Source organism: Ctenopharyngodon idella, chromosome 10 (assembly GCF_019924925.1).
Source record: "Ctenopharyngodon idella isolate HZGC_01 chromosome 10, HZGC01, whole genome shotgun sequence".
Taxonomy (NCBI): Eukaryota; Metazoa; Chordata; class Actinopteri; order Cypriniformes; family Xenocyprididae; genus Ctenopharyngodon; species Ctenopharyngodon idella.
In genome coordinates this window covers 8,485,878-8,507,013 of record NC_067229.1, presented here as the reverse complement: position 1 = coordinate 8,507,013, position 21,136 = coordinate 8,485,878, and the positions used below count along the sequence as shown (strand labels likewise).

The following is a 21,136-nucleotide window of genomic DNA, read 5'->3' as shown; positions in this document are numbered from 1 at the left end:
TATCACAAATGTTGCTAAAGACCATGTTTATTAAAATATAGGGGGGACATTTACATATTTACCAGCCAAATTAGCAATTGTGATACATTTCAGAGCTTGAGCTGATGTGATGTAGTTTTAACCCATATTTAGTTTAGCTAGTATAATTTTTTTATTTGTTTAATTGCTTTTTTTTAAAACGTTGCAATTTTGCTACAGTGTTAAACACTTCTCTGTACAGTAACAGGCTATGTGGGCTTCTGCAGTTTCTATCAGATCTTCAGTCTTCTCATAGTTGCTGCTCAGATTTGCAGAAAGGTTTGATTTTAGGTCTGAAACAAAAGCATCAAATGAAATTGTAGCAACTAAAAAACAAATCGATGAAATATTGTATGAAAATTCAGTGGATGAAGGTCTTACTAGAAGGCAGGCAGTAGTATCCAACAGTGATATGACTAGTCCTAATTGGCAGACAGCCAGGCAGGCAACGCAACACAGGCTCAACAGAGTAGCATTTGGACTCTTGCCTATCTGACCTCTGCTTCTCCAGTTCCACAGTTTCAAGCTTCATGTGACACTCTGGGGAAGATTGTATACAATAAATGCATTTTATTTGAGTGAATTGTTGTAGCAGTAAAACACTTACGATCAGCATCATGGCAGCTCTCAGCAGGAAGCACCCATGAGTGAACAAAGCTGACTGAGCTCTTGGTCAGGTATCCACTGGGTGTGCGATAATTCTGTATGATTTCTCCATCAGCCTTTCCACAGAGTCCACAAGTCTGTCCCTTCATCCAGTCCGCAACATAAATCTGCAAAATCGGGGAAACCTCTTTTTATCTAATAATGGATGGCAACAACCATCTGTCAGTAGGTAACGATCTAAAACATAAACCCTGCTACCATGATTATGTATAATAATAAAAAATAAATAAAAAATCTGATAATTGAAAATAGATATTTAAAAAAATAAAAATAGCAGCATTAAATTCTTTAAAAAGCACCTTGTATATTAAAGGGTTAGTTCACCGAAAAAATTGAGAAATAGAAAATTGTCATTTTATTCCTCACCCTCATGTCGTTCTACACCCGTAAGTCCTTCTTTCATCTTCAGAACACAAATTAAGATATTTTTGATGAAATCCAATTGCTCAGTGAGGCCTCTATTGCCAGCAATCCTCTTAAGATCCATAAAGGTACGAAAGACATATTTAAAACAGTTCATGTGAATACAGTGGCTCTACCTTAATATTATAAAGTGACGAGAATACTTTTGTGCACAAAAAAAAACTCCAAAGTAACGACTTTTCAACAATATCTAGTAACGGCCGATTTCAAAACACTGCATCGAAGCTTTACGAATCTTTTGTTTTGAATCAGTGGTTCGGATCACGTAAACGAAGCCTCATTTACTGAAATCACATGACATTGGCGCTCCGAACCACTGATTCAAAACCAAAAATTCGTAAAGCTTCAAAGCAGTGTTTTGAAATCGTCCATCACTAGATATTGTTGAAAAGTCACCCACTGTAAAGTAGAACCACTGTATTCACATGAACTGTTTTAAATATGTTTTTAGTATCTTTCTGGATCTTGAGAGGTTTGGTGACATTGCTGGCAATAGAGGCCTCACTGAGCCATCGGATTTCATCAAAAATATCTTAATTTGTGTTCCGAAGATTAATGAAGGTCTTACGGGTGTAGAGCGACATGAGGGTGAGTAATAAATGGCATTATTTTCATTTTTGGGTGAACTAACCCTTTAACACCTTGAGCGCAATATTTGTAATATCAGATTAAACTGTAAAACTGTGATGCCCTAACATATTTTAAGTTTCATTCAATGTCCCCATATACTGGTCTGTTACATTTTGCCTTACCTTCCACTGGTCAGTGTCATAGTAGACCTCTTGAAGACCATGGCTTGGTGCATAGAGAGCGATGCCTTGACCCTTCTGTTTAATTCGTATGGTTCCTATAAAGAAAAAACCTAAACTGTACAGGAGAACATACCAAGACTTCCTTCCCAAGGCAGTAACCATCCCATTAAATGTTATATTTAATTGCATGAAATGGATTTGAAATGCATTTCAAGTCTAAAAAGGTAAATGCTCATGTAAGCAACAGACTTTTATACCAAATTAAAGTGGAGAGAACTTCAACCTGTTGGGTGCTGATATGAAATATTCTTGGTTGGTACTTCAGTTCCATTCATTTTAACCTTCATTGCACCCCCCTGATGGTATACGTTTACATCACTGTTGTGGAAAAAAAAAATTAATATTGCAGTGAGGTTGCTTTGTGGAACTAGTAATATCAGTAAGCAGGACTTACATCTCTGCCACCTTAATGTTTAGGTCTTCATGCTCAAAGACATCCTCCTTTTTTATTAGGACTATGAATTTATGCTCTGAAGTGCAGTCTTGAACCAAGACTTGGTAGCAGGAAAGCGGAATTTCATAGTTGTATATCCTATGGTTGAAAGTAGTCAAGGTGTTTCTGACCTTACTGCATTTAGCTAAACAGTGAGACAAACAAAACATTTAGTGAAGATAAAGATAAAAGATAAAGTCACAAAAACGAAATGCCATTACACTTTACTAACCTGAACTAGCCTCTATATAAAGGTTTCGAATTATGTTCATGACATCTTCTTCTGGATAGGCCTGGACAGCTTCAAAAGTTAAAGCGATTGGAAGAACCAAGTTTGACTTGGACAAGGTCATCTGCAAATTCACAAATTTCAAAAAAAGTGCTGTCAATAAAGGCATAGTGAATCAGTCATTAGATTGTTGCTTACCGCTGGGGTCTTAATAATGATGTCCAGGGTCCTTTCAGTTGGGACAAGTATGACCAGTTCAATCTGTCTCTCAATGTTTTTTTCATCACTAATGGCCAATCCAGTCATTTGAGCAGCACCAGGAATGTATTCAGCCAAACTTGAATAGGAAAAAAAAAATGTGTTGACACATTGACATTTATGAAGTGGAACTTTTGCGAAATGGAGAGTAACCAAACCTTTTGGCATAGGTGGTGATACTTGTGGGCACCTTCTCACACTTCACTTTGAGATAGGCCATAGGACTTGGACCATGGTTGCCAGCCCCTGCGTTGATGGAAATTGCATATTGTTGGCACTCTACACCCCAGGCTATCCTTGCCTAGATCGAAGAAAATTTTGTATAGTTATAGATAGAGTGTCCAGTCCTGATCCTGGAGGGCCACTATCCTGCAGAGTTTAGCTCCAATTCTACTTAAAGAAGATTACTAGAAACTTCCATTCAAGTGTGTTTAGGCAGGTTGAAGCTAAACTGGCCATCCAGGAATCTGGCCATCTAGAAGCAGGATTGTACACCCCTAACATAACAAAAGTGGTATCTGAAACCTAAACCCATTTCATGAAATTTCTTACAGCAACTTTGAGCTTGCTCAGTAGGATGCCATTGGCACACATCTTCCAGTTGTCCTTCACTGCAATGGAGACCACAATGATCTGCACTCTTGAGGTGGGCCTGTCAAGGTAAGCAACGAGCTGGTACCCCAACAACTTGCGATCAACTCTCACAACTCGTGCAATGATAGCAACCACTGGAGGAAGTGGGTCCCCAAGGAATCTAGCCTGCTGCATTGTAAAGACATTTACCAATTAATCTTTGTTTAAAAAAAAATTAAAAAAAATTAAAGGGTTTATCAAAGATCTGCTGATGGGAACTATGTCATACTACCTCCTGAACAGCCTTGAAACGTTCACTGTTTTCTCCACTGGAAAGTTCCTAGTGACCCAGAATAAAAAATCAAATAGTTTTAAAAGTAAAACACTAAAACATCGACTTTAGCAAATGATGTTTTTTCTTTCATTTATATTCCTAATGTCAGCCACATGCTACACAACTTTAGCCCTGATATTCCATTGCCGACAGTTGATGGAGATTGCTGTCAAAAACTCAAAATCTGAGGCATTCACATGAGTGACGATCGCTGTTTGAATGATCAAAGACGCGATTCGAGAGAAGCGCCAATGTGTGGCCGATGCATGAGAGATATTTAGCAGGTTATATCTAGACCTGTCTGATATCCAAGTCCTGTAGTGTGAAACTTTGACTGGAACTGACATTGGAGATGATAGTTGTATAGTGTGAAAAGAACAGTAGTCATGAAAAGTCATGTAGTGTGTGGGAGTAATAATAAATAGAAAATCCTGAAATGTTATAATGAAAACTCACTTTGGACAGATGAGAGTTGGAAGAGTGAACAGAACTGCTGGAACTAATGCTGTGGCTGCTTCTAGGGGAAAACAATACATTATGGTTGAAGAACCTGGTGTTATTGTTCCTCTGTCCACCCTCCAAGATTTCTTTCAATTTCTGAAGGACAGTCTTGAACTTGGGAGTCCTTGCATCAACAATGTTAATTTCTTTAAGGAGCTTTTTAGCAGCTCTTGGACCTAGTTGGACTTCTAGCTCTAGCCCCTCAACAGCAGGACCATCAGCTGTCAATAAATAAAGGATAAGATAAATAATTTTTCAATAACAAACATAATTGAATAATTTCAAATGAAATTCTGAAGATGTCATTTGTATAGTTTTGATTTCAGATACTTGCCTCGAGCTATGTTAATATGTACTCCATGCTGTCCAATCATGTTATAAAGGGTGGTGTTTTTGATGAAATTAGCATTACAGGACATAATCTCCATGCATGCTTTGACTCCAATGTGAGGTACAACAGAACAAAGAGTTCTGTGAACTGGAAAACTAGTCTTCAGTTCTGGTTCCTCAGCAGGTGGCTGAGGAACATTTTCAGATTCTTGGGAATGTTGCACAACTACTGATTCTGGTACAATGGGTGTAATTCTCTCTGCATTGACCTCCTTAATGTTTCTGGCTGCTGCCAAAGTTTCAAAGCTAGTGTAGGACAAGAAGCATAAAATGCCATTTAAGTTATGAGATAGACAGTGGTAAAATGATACAGACAGTGGTAAAGGGCTACTCAAAATATTATGTACCGTGCAGTCACAGCATGCACTGGAAGTACAATAGGAAATGCCTGTATCTTGAAATTAGCATTTGGGATGTCAAACTTTGCTTCCATTTTTAATGGAAAAAATGTACTGATCTTTCCTCTGGCCATGGAAGCAGCTTGAATAAAGCCGGTGTTTAGTCCCATTACAGCAAAGGTCTGTAAGGCAATGCTGGGTAAAACTTCAGCGGTTATCCTCACATCTGTCTTCATCAGATGAGCAACACTGATGGTTTCAGTTAGAGGTGGTGTAATAATAGCCTGGACTGGATATGATGGCAATAGGAAAGAAGTAAAAAAAAAATAAAAAAAACTACAGTACATTTTCTGTATGTCATTCTTTGTTCCAAAAGAGTCTAACTTCAAATTGACTACTGTGCTTTTGAGACTGTTTTACCCTTCAGATTAGCAGCAGCAACCGCAGCAGTGTACAAACTAAACTCCATGGGTACACCAGCCACTGATGGGAAGATGCGACGCACTTCAGCCACCAGCAGGGGCTTGGCATATTTGAAAGCAATACCATTCTGCATTGCTTTAAGTGCTTTCCCTGTCAGCTCAGGTATATAGCCTCCAGAGGTAAGCTGTAGATCAAATTGGTTATACTTTATTTTGATGGTCCCCTTTAAATATTCTGTTGACTATAGTAATGTTGCACCTACATGTCAACTAACTCTCATTAGAGTATTAGTAGACTGGTAGGGTTTGTAGAATAAGTTGACGTGTATTTGCAAAGTTACTTATAGTCAGTAGAATGTCTTTTGGGGACCATCAGAATAAAGTGTTAGCATATATTAAGCAAACAGTTTACTAATACCTTAATGACTGGTAATTAACATGTAGGTGCAATGTTACTTATAGTCAACAGAATGTCTAAAGTGGACCATCAAAATAAAATGTTCCCATAAAATTTGATCGTTAGCCCTATGTTGAACATTCTTCTTGAAAGTTTAGGAAAACAATGCAAATTATTTTATATAACAGAGTTTTAGGGTGTGTTCACACTTGTAGTCCGGTTCTCTTGGTTCTTTTTTGTTCAGACCCCTTTTTAGGTTGCGTTTAGTGCGTACCAGGGTTTGGACGGCAGCATTCACACTTATTCAAATGAACTGCACTAACAGAGCAATTGCATGTTTGTTTTAATCAAATCAAACCTGCCAAGTGTGAACACACCCTTAGTTCATGTGAAATTATATTATTACAATAGACCTGCATTGCCTGTTCAAGAACTGCTTTGCCAACATTTGCAAAAGCGATCTCTTGTCCAAGAAGTTTCACATAGATTGAACCCAATGGCTGCTTCTTTGGTAGGGCCTTGAATGCTTTCAACTGCAGTATAACAAATAGATAAAATATATATATATATATATATATATATATGTATGTATGTAACTGTTAAGAAACATTGCATAAATTACATTTATAATATGCCATACTTACAGCCTTAAGCACTTGTTTCATCCTTGGCTGCCTTTCATCATTCAGAAATGGAGATTTCAGAAGAGCCTCCTGAATTCCGTCAGTTCTGATGCCAACCTGAAAGAATTAGGTACAGTATGGGTTTTAAGAAATTAATGAAATTGAGAAGTACTGCATCTTCATAGCTACTCACCTCAATCACATCAGCGGCAGCTCCAGCAAGGTAAGCACGTGCTTTAGCTACAACAGCTCTGGGCAGGACGGTGGCAACATCATTGATGATGAAAGCACTACCAACAGCACCAACCATGAGATGAGCTATACAATGAAACTAATCAGTAAGGTTTCAGAGGAAAACATCTCCTGGCATGCAACACTATTGGAGATCAACAGAACTTTCTTACACTCATAACCATCCAAGAAAATTGTTTTGCTGTAAAGAAAGCTAAGTTTTTCCAGTTTTGGGCTTAGCATCCTGATGGCAACATTGCAGGCCGCAGCACTGAAAAACACGGGTGGATTGTAGATGTTTAAGATTTATACATCTATATGTTGAAAAATATTGCAGCATTTGTTAGTGTAAACTCACATTAGAGCAAACTCAGGGGATGTGCTCCTTGTCAAGGCTTTCATGTGAGAGTACACGAGACTGGCCACCTGTAGATTTGGTTCCTTCCGAAGAGCACGTGCAAGAGTAATAACCAGACCCATGCTTGGTTTTGTCTCAAAAAGCACAATCCATGAGACCATGCGCAGCTCTGGGTGGAGATCTTTGTTCACAAAAATCTGCAGAACTGCATTCTGGACCTGAAATGCAAAGCAAAATGCATATAGTAACTCAGTGTTTCTCAACTCCAGTCTTGGGGACCGAACTCCCAAAATGTTTTAGATGTCTCATTAATTAAAACACTTGATTCAACTTAGTTTGTTAGAGTGCTAAATAGGGAGACATCATGTCTCGAGTCCCAGAGACTGGAGTTGATCCCATTTGACAGTGGTGGAAAGTCCAGGGGTCAGAAAGTAAAAGTCCTGCCATATTTTTATTCCACCCACTGAAGCAGCGTTAAAGTTAATGAGATAATTAAGTGATTAATTGAGTAATGATTGACAATTGTTGAAGACACCTGATGTTAACAAGCAGAATCACCAAAGGAGAAAATCCTTTGGAGATCAGCATCATGGAGATCAGTGTTTGCTGTAGTTGAGCTCTTGACCCTTAACTTTTTAATATTAGATTTTGTTTGGGCTGTTGTAACTTAGTTATAACAGCCAGACAAGCAAAGAAAAAAGATGATCAGGTGGTGTTGGTTATGTTTTCACATAATCATTATTTGACCTGAACCACTAAACTCATTTAGAGCCCAATCTCTGAGCTAGATTTACCTTGTTGATTACAGCAGCACTGTGATTCTACAGCAGAAGATCCTGCTTTTTCAATACAATACAAAGGTAAAAGTTGTTCTGATATCACAGGCTGATTCTTGATGTCTGTGTCTCTAAATTAAAGTGTTTTTTTTTATTATTTTTTTTATAAACCAGACTTAAACAACTTTTAAGAAATCCTTTGGATTGTATTGGAAAAGCTGGATCTTCTGCTGTAGAATCACAGTGCTGCTGTAATTAATAATGTAAATCTAAATGAGTTTGGTGATTCAGGTCAAATAATGATTATGTGAAAACATAACCAACACCACCTGATCATCCTTTCTCTTTGTTTGGCTGGCTGTTATAACTCAGTTACAGCAGCCAAACAAAATCTAATATTAAAAAATCAAGGGTCAAGAGCTCAACTAAAGCAATCCCTGATCTCCATGATGGTGACTTAAAATTGTGATTTTTTCCTTTGGTGATTCTGCTTGTTAACATCAGGTATCTTCAATAATTGTCAATCATCACTCAATTAATCACTTAATTGTTTCATTAACTTTAACACTGTTTCAGTGGGTGGAATAAAAATATGGCAGGACTTTTACTTTCTGACCCCTGGACTTTCCACCTCTGCCATTTGATCAGTACGACAAAGCATGACTCAAAATATCTGACTAACCAGTTTTGGTTCCTTTTTGGCAACAGCCTTCAGAGTCAAAATGGCACCCACTTGTACTCTCAATGGAAAATGAGGTATTTGGGTCCCAAATAATGGTAGAAACTTTGTGATGTATTTAATGCTAGCAGGGTGACCAGCGTTGCCCAGTACTTTCAGAATCAATGTGATCTCTGCAATGTCAGTCTTTGCAGTCGCCTCAGTAACAATCTCATGGATGGGCTTAAAGAAAAAGAGCATGTTGTCCACAAATCCACACATACAGTTAAGCAAATTATTTAAAACTGGGATGAGCATCTTCAGCCACTGTCCTGTAGAGTTTATCTCCAACCCTGATTAAAAAAAAAAAAAAAAAAAAACTCACCTGCCTGTAGCTTTCTAGTAATCCTGAAGTCATTAATAAGCTTTTTAAGATGTGTTTGATTAGGGTTGAAGCTAAACTCTGCAGGACAGTGGCTCTCCAGGACCGAAGTTGCCCATCCCTGATTTAGAATATTCTTTACCTTCAAAAGCTCCACTGGGCATTCAGGAGCACCACTGCAGTACCTGTTAATCATTGTCCCATAGCCAAGCATAGCAACATCACGTAGAATTGGTGTTTCTTGAACTTTGTGACTCAAAGCCAGACCCTTTGGTGGTTACAACATTTAAGGAACAAGTTCAGACATGCTTAATAATGAGTTTAAGCTTTGAGTCAATCTTTAGATATGAGTGTACGCACAGAGTACATCTTAATGGTGTCCAAATTAGCAGTGACCATGTGCACAGTGGCCAGAAGGACCTGAGTGAACTCAGGGATGGAAAGTCCATCTGCCAAAATGATCTTCTTGATGAATTTTAAAGCAGCTAGGGTGCCAACTGCAGGAACAGCATCTAAGATCCATTTCCTTAGAGAAGTGAAGATAGGAGACAATTTGCAAATAGCTTTTTTAGATTGTTAAATTGCTATTGATGTACCTGAAATTTGGTCTGGTTTTGAACTGAGACCAGATTCCCTCAACAGCATCCACACTCGCAAATCGCATAAGCTGAATGAGCTGAATATATTTCAAAGGAACATCTTCATGGACTTCTTCCAGTTTTTTGGTTGCCAGATGATTCAGAGCATCTACTATCTTAATGCATACCAGTCAAGCAAAAAAGAGACAGTTAAAATACTACTATTAAGAAAAACTCAAACATATTAAATGAAAAATTACAATAATAACATGAATATGTTCTCACTTGAGCCTGTGGATTACTGATTTTTATGAGCTGAATTGGACTCCAGAGAGTCTCAGTGCTAAATTCATAATGTAAAGATCCACGGGCTAAATATTCAGCACTGATTGGAATTATGGGGGATGCCATAATCTCCAGAAAGGTCAAGGTTTGTCTGAAATATTAAAAATAAAAATAGGTTAACACACAAAAAATAAACACAGATATAATTAAATCAGAATAAGAGTGCATGAACAAATGTCTTGCCTAGTTTCCATCTGAGTAGCATCACCAATCTCATAATGAGGTGTAAACTGATGAATCTCTTGGACTGTTGCTTCAGTAAACACAACACCAGTTGGAGTTGGCTTCATGGTGTAGCTATAAGTTGCAACTCCAGAGAGACTCTTTTCCCTCTGTCCAATGATATATAGAAGAAACACATCTATGTTTATCATGGTCATTTTATTTCAGGTCACAAACCCCAGTATCTTTATGGACCCCAGCTGAAAACCCACGAACTAAAGTACTGATAGGAAAAGAAGTTTTCGACCTGACCTGCTGACATTCAATGCACTTTTCAATGTAAGTCAAGCCAACATCCTTCATTATCCTCTCATGGCAAAGGGTAAGATCCCTGGACTTAGTGATGATGGTGTGGTTGTTTTCTTCATCTTCACTAATCAGATACTGGGTCTCGCAAATACCTTGAACTCCATCCTTATCAGAAAGAAGACTCAGCTCAATCTAGCTCAATATTATTGCTAATTAAACTTCATTTCAGCGAATCTAACCTCTTGAACCTCATAGATGTTCTGGGTCTTCTTGATGTTGAGCTGAAGGATGTTCAGAATTCCTCTGTGCAGGTTGATGACGGTAGTTGGGACCACAGAAGGGGTGAATATCCTTCCAACCTTACCATTGGTGTACTCAAACTTAATAGGAATCTGAAGCTGAGCAGACAGTTCTGAGGTGAGCTTAGAAGAAACAAAAGTATCTGTGGGCCAGATACCACTGTACTCAAACAGCTGAGGTTTCGAGAGCTGCAACGAATGGGGAAACTTTGAGCTTCTTTTCAATTATATGTGGGCAGTAAGAGAACAAAGCTCCATGAAGGTATTAAAGTCTGGCATAAAAGTTCTGGTACCTTAAGAAAGAATGCGTTCTCAGCTGCAGCACTAATTAAAACCTTGCTGTTGATCTTAATGCCAGCTCTGGCCAGACCTTCCTGGTAAAGACCACTAAAGAGCAGTGCCTCATATTTGTACACATAGGTCTGGGTGCCTGCCAAATCAGGGACTAAAAGTGCAAAAAAAGCATTTTACATAAGACGCATACATACTGTAGAAAAGTATCCTTTTGTCACTAGTAAAATTAGATTAACTACTTACAAAGATTCACATGTTGACTTGCTGAAATATAAAAAGAGTAATATTCAGTAATATTCAAGTCCTACGGTGGCAGTTTTATCAATGATATGCTATGATATGCATGCAAATTATGTCATTTAAAACAGCATTGCAGGTTACTTACCCACAAGGGCTATAGTCAAGGCCACTAGAACAGTTCTCATGGTCAGCGGTTGTGCAAAAACACCATGTTGGTTTTAAAGTCAAGTTTTGCTGGCCAAATACTGATCTCAAAATGTATGATTAACCAGCTGTTTAGCAGAACCAACCGGTTGTGTTTCTACTCCCACCAACTACCAGCTCATTGGTCAACATGGTAATCCAGTGTGTGTTTGTATCTATACTCTCTCTCTCTCTCTCTCTCTCTCTCTATATATATATATATATATAGATAGATAGATAGATAAATAGATAGATAGGCAGCTGAGTTTACATCAAAGTTACAACATACAATACTAAATCCAGCATAAATACAACCAGTTAAAAACATTTACACACCATTAATTCACTCTCAAGGTTACATAGTAACCTTTTATAATGACTATAGCAAACCAACTTTTTAGCTTCATCTCAGTCTGGAGAAGATTCCAATCTGAGGTGGCGGCATATTTAAAGGGGTTATATAATGCCACTTTTACAAGATGTAAAATAAGTCTCTGATGTCCCCAGAGTGTGTATGTGAAGTTTTAGCTCAAAATACCCCCCAACATGTAGAATGCAACAGGACGTTTCTGAATGCTTAGTTGATGAATTTATGTAGCTGATGTGGAGGTAACTATCTTAAAGTCATTGATTAGCATATTCCGTCATGATAATCTATAAATCGCTCGTGCGGGAACAGTTGTAAGATGCCTACAGAGCCAGAGAATATATGCTGCATGAAGATAGAACAGGTATAGTTCAGTTTAATTACAGTTATAACTTATGTTGTCATCTTGCTTTTATGACATGCTATTGCATTTGTGTTATGTACTGTATTGCAATAACATGGAATCACTAGTGATGGCCGATTTCGAAACACTGCTTCATGAAGCTCCGAAGCTTTATGAATCTTTTGTTTCGAATCAGTGATTCGGAGTGTGTATCAAACTGCCAAAGTCACGTGATTTTAGTAAACGAGGCTTCATTATGTCATCACTGTTTCGAAACGTTTTAAAACAATTCGAAATTTCAATGGTTCACCGGTAGAGGGCGATGATAAAATGAACCCATGAATCATGCAGATTCACTGGGAACTATTGAAGTGTCTATGGACTTTACCCTATGGTTTTACCTGATCTCTGATCAGTTTTATACATTTGTAGATGTTTTAATCAGACATTAGAATAATTAAAATGAATAATGGTAGTTATTAATCTCTTATTTGCCTGTTTAGCTTGAGCCATGGAACAGAGAAACAAACCTTGAAAATTGATAAAAGAACACATATTATACAGACACAGTATAATACTCTATATATAATCGTATTAGATGATTAGTTAATTGCATTTGATAGATTTTACTTGCAATAAAACTTTTGCAATACATTTGTAAAAGGTGTTTTTATGCATGTTTGGCCTGAGTTTTGTTGCATTTGCACTGTTCTGACCACTAGGGGTCACCATGGAGACGGGTGTCAGATTGTTTCGAAGCCCCGACACATTATGGCACATTTGCTTAAACTGCTTCAGTGTTTCACGAAGCCTCGATCTGCCCATCACTAGGAATCACCCCTTTGTTGCGTGTTCTCGGGGGCAGGGTTTATGTAAATTTTAGGGTTAGTGATGTCACTAACCCGGAAGAAGCTTGTTGTAGTCCCTACCAGCCATTTGTTGTAGTCCTTAAACAGCGAAGAAAATATCTCCCTTTGCTTTAAACTTTGAGTATCGTAAATTTGTAGATGTTGTTTATGTTCAAACAGCAACATTACACAATAACTAAAGTTAAAAAAGTGAAATCATAATCAACCACCCCTTTTAAGGAAGTTTTACCTAGCTCAGTTCTAACAAAGGGCACACAAAGATATATATATATATATATATATATATATATATATATATATATATATATATGTGTGTGTGTGTGTGTGTGTGTGTGTGTGTGTGAAGTGATGACTGACTGACTGAACCCACCTCTTAGATGGTTACTTCCCAAAAAAATAAATGAATGGACATGAAATATTGATTTGAGCTCTAATTGTTTTATTATGCGATTAGAGAGAGAGTGCAAAGTGATACATGAAAAAGAAATCTATTGCTGGGGACAATATATTATATATCCCAAATACAGTAATATTATTAGCTCACTAGAGCACAACACTGTGCTATTTGAACATGACAGTGGCATAGTGGACAGCCTCTGTTTCTGTGGCATCTGTTTCACATAAAGCTGTAGAGATTGAAGACATATATTTTGTTTTAAAACTAACGCTGGAATAATTAATGTCTTGATTGTAGGCATCTGCTTTTTGTGTGAGGTCAGAGGATGCAGGGATATTAGTCACCGAGTCATACTGGTGGGAGAAACACAAGTAAATAAGTAAGAAAAGTTAACTTTCTAAATAAATGTGTATAAAATTAAATTTAGTGTCAGTCGTTCTCACCAGCACCTCCTCCTTTTCAACCCTGTGGGGTTTAGACAAGGTACACCTTCTCCTCCTTAAAGTAACACAACCATTTAATATAGTATACAGTGGGGTCCAATTTTAATAAAAAAATTATTACAAATTAAGTTAACAGATTATATTATATATATATATATATATATATATATATATATATATATTATCAAATTTTATTAAATTATTTCACAATTTGAGTCAACATTTTTTAACAGATTTCATTTCATTTGTGACAAAATAGTGCAGAATCCTTAATATTTCTATTCACTTTAGCTTATGATTTTCTGTTTTAGGTTTTTCAAAATCTTACAACTTAAAACAAAATTTACTGACCTATACCACAGGACTCCTATGAGTGCAAGAGTCAAAAACACACACAGTACGACTGCAGTGTTTCGTAGTGCTGTGCTCTCCTCTCGAGCTGTAAGCAGAAATTAATCATATCAGAAATGAATAGATCTATTGCACTCAAACTGACTGCTGCAATCATTTCACACAAGGGCTCTGTTTACACCTGGTATTAAGATGAGTTTTGGGTGATCAGATCACAAGTGGATGATGCTAAATACAGGTGTAAACACGGTCTAAAACATTTTGACCTTGTCTTCTTTTGACCACTTCTAGAGATAGTCGAAAACTCACTTGACTGGATTGCTTACTCTCCGCCTACTCTCCGCCAACTAACCTAATGCGTAGAAGTGCACTAGCCAGACGGGATTTAAACTTTGTCGACTGAGGACCTAAGTTTGGTTTGAAGATGAAAAATGTACCAAGCGCAATATTCTCTCACCATTCCTGATTTCTAACATGCACTCATTGCATTCGATGTGGTCTTGAGGCTATCAGAGCAGAAACGAAAGCTGCAGCTCTCTGTATGTTTTTCGCGTTCATATGTAAATTGCGTGAGCTTATTTCATCCATTACATTGAAAGATCTGAAAAAGCCCATACATTTACCCACCCATAGAGCCTCCCCTCGTAGAAATCAGGACAGAAGTGGTTGAAAGTGGACAAAAGAGACAGATTAAAGCACCAGGTGTAAACGGGATTGTGTCTTCCTCACCTACTCGTGACCCGATCAACCAAAGCGCATCTTAATACCAGGTGTAAACATGGCCTAAAGCACAAGTATCATGAGAGATGTGTTACCTCCTACAGCACAGGAATACTCTTGAAGCTCTTCATTACTGATTGAGTCCAGGTACAGCTTGCTGTCTTTAGTGAATCCATCCGTTACCTGCCGTCCGTTCTTGTACCAGATGTAAGTGTGTTTGTCGCTCAGAGTACATTTAGTTGAACAGCTTAATATCACTTCCTGTCCCTCAGATATAATATCTGGGCTGCTTGTCACCATCGTATCTGAAAAACAGAACTGAAGTATTTCAAGCTGGTCCTAACATTGATTTTGACATGGAAAACAAAACCTCTATAAAATGGAGTCATAGTCTTAATAACAACAAATTGTCTGTGAATCTTCTCATTAAAATGTTATCAAATTCATCATGATCAGTTACCTGTAACAGTAAGAATGACTCCAGGAGATCCAGAGTATTTTCCTCCTGTTCTGTCAGTGATGATCCTGAATCGATATTCTCCAGAGTCGCTGATCTTGAGCTCTTTGATTCTCAGTGTGTTCCCCACATACTCCACACGACCAGCAAACTGAGGCTCCTCACGCAGATCCTTGAAGTCACCAGGCTGATCGTAATGCCAGAATGCTTTATTTACAGTATAACCAGAGGGATGTGAGTATGTGCAGGAAATGTCTACTGTTGAGCCCATCAAAGCACAGACTCTTCTAGAGGTGTAAGTCACATCCCAGCAGCGATCCTCAGAAATACCTGAAAGAGTCACAAATTAACATGTAAAACTCACAGTAACTTTAAAACTTGTTTAAATTTACACATGGATGAACAAACACTTCCATCATTGTGTGTATTATTTTACACTCACACAGAGAAGAGGAGGGATGTGTTTGATCAAGAGCACAGGAATAGCTGACAGGATCTCTGTTCAGTAACACATGTATGTTGCGAGTCCTTGTACTTGTGAAATACTGTCCATCCTTCATCCAGTAATAATAATACCAAACTCCAGAGGTGCAGGAAGAATCACAGGTCAGTATTACTCTCTGATCTCTCTGGTCTGTAGTTGCAGGATTCATCCTCACCTGCAGGCCTGAATTAAAGTAAAAATTAAGAAACACTTCATCACATGACAAATGAAAACAGCTGAAGTGACCAGAATCTAGACTCAGTTTCACCTGTGACTGTTAGATTGACAGCGACTGAGCCGAGACGTTTAACTCCATCCTTCATGATGAACATGAGCTGATATTCTCCAGAGTCTCTCTCTCTCAGGTCTGAAATTATGAGCTCTGATTGGTAACGACTGATGAGTGGCTTTACTCTTCCTGAGTAGTCTGAGTCTAAAGTCAAATCTTCAGGTTCGTTGTTTTTTCTCCAGTTTGGACTTTGTTTTAGGCTGAACCAGAACACAGTTTTGATGTTGATGTAGAAGTGAGAGCACTTCAGTGTCACCTGAGACCCCTTCACAGCACAAATACTCTCTTGACTACAGGTCACAGGCTGGAGCTCCAGTGTCAGAGAGCCTGAACAAGAGAACATTTCATTATTGAGATGAAGTTTACATCAGACAGAAGAGAGATTCTCTATTGTTACAATCCGTTCTCACCAATCTGCTGCTCACACCCATCAACCATTGCCAAATTGCCATTTGACCAACATTCAGACTGACATTCAGACCTACGACTTTAAGTTTATTGATCTTATCTGAACTGATCTTGAATGATTTCAACTGAGTAAAAACAGATATAATAATCAACATATCAACAATCACTTTCTAACCATTTGAAAGATAATAATTAGTGCCACGTTTAAATTACAACATGACAGAGCAGAATAAGACACATCAATGCTCAAACCTGGAATGTGCAGCAGCAGCAGGATCAGAGGTAAGAGTCTGGAGTTCATGTTCTTCACTTTCTGTAAATTCAGACAATGAAAGACACAGAGCTGCTCGTCCTGAAAAAACACTGACTGAGTTTCACTGAGACACACTTGAAGGGTCCTTACAGTCAGAATAATGAATACAGTAACACACTTCAGAAAGTCATGATTAAAATTATGTTTTAATGTAATGTTTAAATGCAATTGAAAGTTTAGATTTACCTACATTGCATGTTGCTGTTGTTCTTTGATGTTGGTTGTAGTTTCTACTGTCTGTTTTAGAAGCTGTGCAGACACTGCTGATCTTATTTCCTTCCCTTTTTCTTACTAAACCACAAATAGCGAAAGGAGATGTTTAGGCTTCAGAAAATGATTAGTCAAACTCAACTCAGGAAGTCAGTATTAGCCACTATGTTGCATCTGGTTAATCAGTTTAAATGAATTAAACCTTGGGTTTTGTTATTTTCTATTTTTAAGTTATATTAAATAAAAAAATAAAAAAATCTAAATAGACAAAATGTATTTATAAATATTCCAGAACCACATATATTAAAGGCAAATATTATTTCATAATTTTTCCTGAAATAACTTAGAGAATCTTAAGTTTAAGGAAACACACACATTTGTATATTAATTTCAATAGCATCATCAGATGCCCTTTTATTTATTTTTATAGGCACAGGATTATGGGAAGTCATACACAATGAAGGATACATTTATGCTGCCTTCAATAACCAACAGTATGAATCTTAGATGACAGAATGTTACATGATGATGTTTTTCTCTGACCTACAGTAAATATAGAAAGCTAAACATTGATAAGAATGTCTTATATTTTAACAGCAGTGCAAAAACTCAAAAGTCAGAGACACAAAATTAAGACAGCAGGGGCCTGTACCATGAAGCCAGATTAGCTGGCTAGCCAGGTAAGTTTCAGATTAGTTTACTCCAATCCTGGGTTTTAGGTACCATGATAGTGACTTGGCTTTTAGCTGTGTTCATCACCATAGTAACTTATGCTCCACAGGTGCCCTCCCCTGCTCCGGGGCAGGTTATGTTCTGGGTAAGAGATCTCAAACCGAAATTGGGCCAATCAGATGTGAGCAAAGTGACACTGACACATCCAACGTAATAAAGTCACGCCCCCAGTTTCTCTTCCTCCAAATTAAAGGTCATTATATAGTAAAAACAAATATTTAACAATGAAATTGTCTGGCTTTAATAATAATTAGAATTATTTTATGATTTATATAATGGGCTATATGCACGGAGTGTTCTTTAGAACTTCCGTATTAATGTAAGCCAGCTCGAAAACTTCCGGTGAGATGTCATTTGCTGGTGTGTTGAGCATCAGTAGTGTAATACTTAAGTCATAATCAGAATATAGTCACTTAAATAGTCAGGCATAGCATTAATTTAGTTATTCAAACGTAAGACGGCATAATAAATAAAGACGTACCTCATTGTTCCTCCTTGGCTAAATTCAATTTGACCATCAGTTTTCACACTTTCGTGAAAAAAAGCTTCAAAAATTAAATATTTATTGTGCACTTTAGTTAGATTAATTGAATAAAATGTGTGTTTTTACAAGTGTGCTGAAATCATGATCTTGCGCTGCACTGACTGACAGATGCTGTGATTACAAAGGGAAAGCGCAGCGCTCGCTTTCTGTCATGAATCACAAGAAAAGTTATTGTTTTTCTTAAGATTTTTTGAGTATTTCATACTTCACATTGACAAAATGTATTTTTAAACCTAGTTATTTTATAATGTTTAATATTTAGTCAAAAACGAAGTGAAAAACGATTAGAGGAAATTGCTGATATATGCGCAAATAAGTGCGACTTTGCCACCAGCTGCTGGTTAAAGTGGTAATTATTGTCTTTTTTATTTTTAAATAAGTGTTTTCTATCAAATGTTGAATTTCCTACATTTTGAAACGTTCGGTTTTACGATGGGGACAATCTCAGAAGGATGAACAAATAATGTTTGTGGTCATCACATTAAAAATAACTTTTGAAGTGCTGGGGGAAAAAATGCATGTGCGTGTCTAATTACAGACATTTTTAAACGGTCCCAATAGCTTCGTTTTTATTGCAATCACTAAAACTGGTTTATTGAAAAATTAGGTAAATGTGATAAGTGCATTAAAATATGAATACAACATTAAAAAGTCAACCATTGATGGTTTTGTGTCGATGTACAGCGAATACAGAATGATCAGCTAACAGTTCACCGGAAATGCCCGAGCTGGCTTAACGACAACCAGGAAGTAGCCGTGCATATAGCCCATTATATGATCTATATTATTATCCATTACACACAAGCATTTTTAGTTTATTAAGCATTTAGTTTAAATGAGTATTAATATATACAGATCATGTGTAATATAAATAAGCTGTAAATAAACTTTAACAAATGACTACATGTTACCGTGCATGTCTGAGTCTCTATAGCCTATATATTCTCTATATATATTATCAACTATATAAACTAACTTCACAAGTTTCACTTGCACTGATAGAGCAAGATCATTTCTTTTATTTGTCCTCTTTCATGGACAAGTATTTTCTTTAGCGTAAATGTGTTTAAATTCTTCATTTTCTTTAATCTCTTAACCTCAAAAGAGTTTTGAATCACGTTGACTCTCTCGCGAGAAGTGAATCACAGTTTCTCTCTGTTGCAAGGCATGTGATTGGCTGTTTGCCACTGATGTCACGCATTCATGTGTACGCGCTCCACAAACTCAGGATCAAAGCCTGAGTTGACAGAGAAAGTTGATGATCAGCATCATGGTACCAACAGAGCCAGATTGGAGTGGTTTGGTTTTGTCAACTCGAAAATAACCCTGAGTTTATTCGACTACCATCATGGTACAGGCCCCAGGTGTAGTCCAAAACAAAACCTTTGATGACCAAGAGCTTTACCCACTGCACCACATTCAGCTAGACCTGCTGCCAAAGAGACAGACCAAGATGAGAGTGACAGACAAATTTATATACTTTAGATTTTACCATCTCCAAACTGTAATACTCTCGGGACATGGTACTGATGATGCCTTAATTTCCCTGGCTAGTAGATGATACTACAGTATGTACACAGGTAAACACAAATCACTGATGCAATGTGTTACGAACTGCACAGGGACTCGAAGGTAGAGGATCCAAATGCAATTTATTGAAGGATAATCCACAATCGTAGTCAAAACCAGGCAAAGGTCATACACAGAAAAACATTCCAAACAATTAAGTCCAAGGGGCAGGCGAAAACAGTAGTCCACAAACAATAAGCAAAAGAGCAAAAAAACCAAGACACAGGAACAGGGAACAAGGGCTGAGAAATGCAGCACCTACAGATATGCAAAACCTAGAGAAGAGTGACTGAATTAACCAGGTTTAAAGAGGCAGAAACTAACAAGCTAATGAGCAAAATCTGAATGTAATCAGTGATGAAACCAGGTAGAAGATGATGGGAGATGAAGTCCTTGAGGAGGTGACAACAGTCTGTGATGGAGTGCCCTCTGGTGTCAATCACGGGCACTCTAGCTGGTGACTGTGACACAATGAAGTCTAGCAAACTGTTTAAACAGGACTTTGATTTGCATTGCTTGGTCTTGAACTATTAGAACACAAAAGAGGACACAGTTTTTCCCTGCTTATTAACATTTTTATTGATTTTGCTGTTCTCCACACTAAAAGCCCTTTCACATCAAGAATGATTACCATAAGGTTTTAAACTTTCTAAGAGAACAGAGGAGTCCACACCACAACAATGACTTGGAGAAAATATAGTTGTTATTACTTTTTCCATCTGATGAATATAGAAAACATTGGCAACCAATTAAAATCCATCTGACTTTATGGTGCGCACTGCTATGGTCTTGTCCCAAATAGCACTTGCTATGTGCACTTGCGGTTTTGTGGACGATGGCTGCTGCGTGCACGTGTCCTATTGAGTCCACAATTTAACTTTCCTGCAGACTTTAGTTCCAACACTTATAAACTCACCTGACTTAAATGAACTTCACAGTTAAGCACAGATCATGGAGGCAATGAAGTCTATATGCTGCATTTTCCTTAATTCTCATCACCAGCTTTTGACTACTTATTAAATTATTTTCATAAGATAAAGATAAACAGAACACAAAGACTATTTACATCTTTAGGATGGATCAATATATATGATTTTTATAGAATAAAATTTTGAAAAAATATTGAAAGCACTTCTTACATTTAGCAAGAGGAAGAAAGAACTGGATGGATTAACCTGTAACATTACTATTGTTTCATTTTAGCTGTGTTTGATTATGCAGACTGAGCAGTCATTGATATGTCACTGTATATGACATCACTGTATCACATGTTGTTGTTGACAGTTCTGACTGTTGCTAGGTGATGATCTCACAATGACATCACTCCACCAGCTCTGATGGACAGACAGCAGATGAACAGATGTGGAACATCAGAGTCTGAGATAGACAAACAGAAAGATATTAAATA

At 37.4% G+C, this 21,136-nt stretch overlaps 2 protein-coding genes across 26 annotated transcripts in view; both read right to left on the bottom strand.

Moving 5' to 3' along the window:
* Positions 1 to 11: 11 nt before the first annotated feature.
* On the bottom strand, positions 12 to 11,314 carry vtg8 (vitellogenin 8). The gene is made up of 31 exons (XM_051907635.1): positions 11,195 to 11,314; positions 11,053 to 11,073; positions 10,809 to 10,960; positions 10,456 to 10,704; positions 10,220 to 10,381; positions 9,929 to 10,077; positions 9,686 to 9,836; positions 9,419 to 9,576; positions 9,183 to 9,348; positions 8,965 to 9,090; positions 8,465 to 8,683; positions 7,007 to 7,224; positions 6,822 to 6,919; positions 6,611 to 6,735; positions 6,439 to 6,534; positions 6,208 to 6,327; positions 5,396 to 5,582; positions 4,985 to 5,264; positions 4,582 to 4,883; positions 4,203 to 4,468; positions 3,705 to 3,752; positions 3,392 to 3,601; positions 2,998 to 3,140; positions 2,780 to 2,918; positions 2,585 to 2,705; positions 2,314 to 2,497; positions 2,143 to 2,237; positions 1,860 to 1,954; positions 626 to 791; positions 400 to 558; positions 12 to 311 (listed from the first exon to the last, which is right to left on the bottom strand). The coding sequence occupies exons 1-31, from the start codon at positions 11,232 to 11,234 to the stop codon at positions 193 to 195; spliced, it is 4,764 nt and encodes a 1,587-aa protein (XP_051763595.1). The 5' UTR covers positions 11,235 to 11,314; the 3' UTR covers positions 12 to 192.
* A 1,915-nt stretch (positions 11,315 to 13,229) lies between these two features.
* LOC127520983 (carcinoembryonic antigen-related cell adhesion molecule 1-like) overlaps positions 13,230 to 21,136 on the bottom strand; it is a 47,513-nt gene continuing 39,606 nt past the window's right edge. For 16 of the 25 annotated variants that reach the window (XR_007932244.1, XR_007932245.1, XR_007932257.1 and 13 more), the window contains one exon: positions 19,793 to 21,105. Coding sequence is in view for 8 of the 25 variants with exons in the window: in XM_051909773.1 (XP_051765733.1) it covers positions 13,373 to 13,561; positions 13,652 to 13,706; positions 14,003 to 14,090; positions 14,818 to 15,027; positions 15,183 to 15,509; positions 15,622 to 15,846; positions 15,932 to 16,279; positions 16,613 to 16,661 (1,491 nt within the window). In the remaining 17 variants the exon portion in view is untranslated. Of the gene's footprint in view, positions 13,562 to 13,651; positions 13,707 to 14,002; positions 14,091 to 14,817; positions 15,028 to 15,182; positions 15,510 to 15,621; positions 15,847 to 15,931; positions 16,280 to 16,612; positions 16,713 to 16,859; positions 17,009 to 19,792; positions 21,106 to 21,136 lie in introns of those variants that run through there. The other 9 variants (XM_051909775.1, XM_051909779.1, XM_051909777.1 and 6 more) reach the window with 7 other exon arrangements.

Excerpts from the sequence above, each read along its gene's own strand:
- vtg8 (XM_051907635.1), bottom strand. The coding sequence starts at position 11,234 with ATGAGAACTGTTCTAGTGGCCTTGACTATAGCCCTTGTGG. Across the intron at positions 10,078-10,219 it reads AGTGCATTGAATGTCAGCAG|AGGGAAAAGAGTCTCTCTGG; the intron begins GTCAGGTCGAAA and ends ATCATTGGACAG. Across the intron at positions 4,884-4,984 it reads GTGCATGCTGTGACTGCACG|CTTTGAAACTTTGGCAGCAG; the intron begins GTACATAATATT and ends GTCCTACACTAG.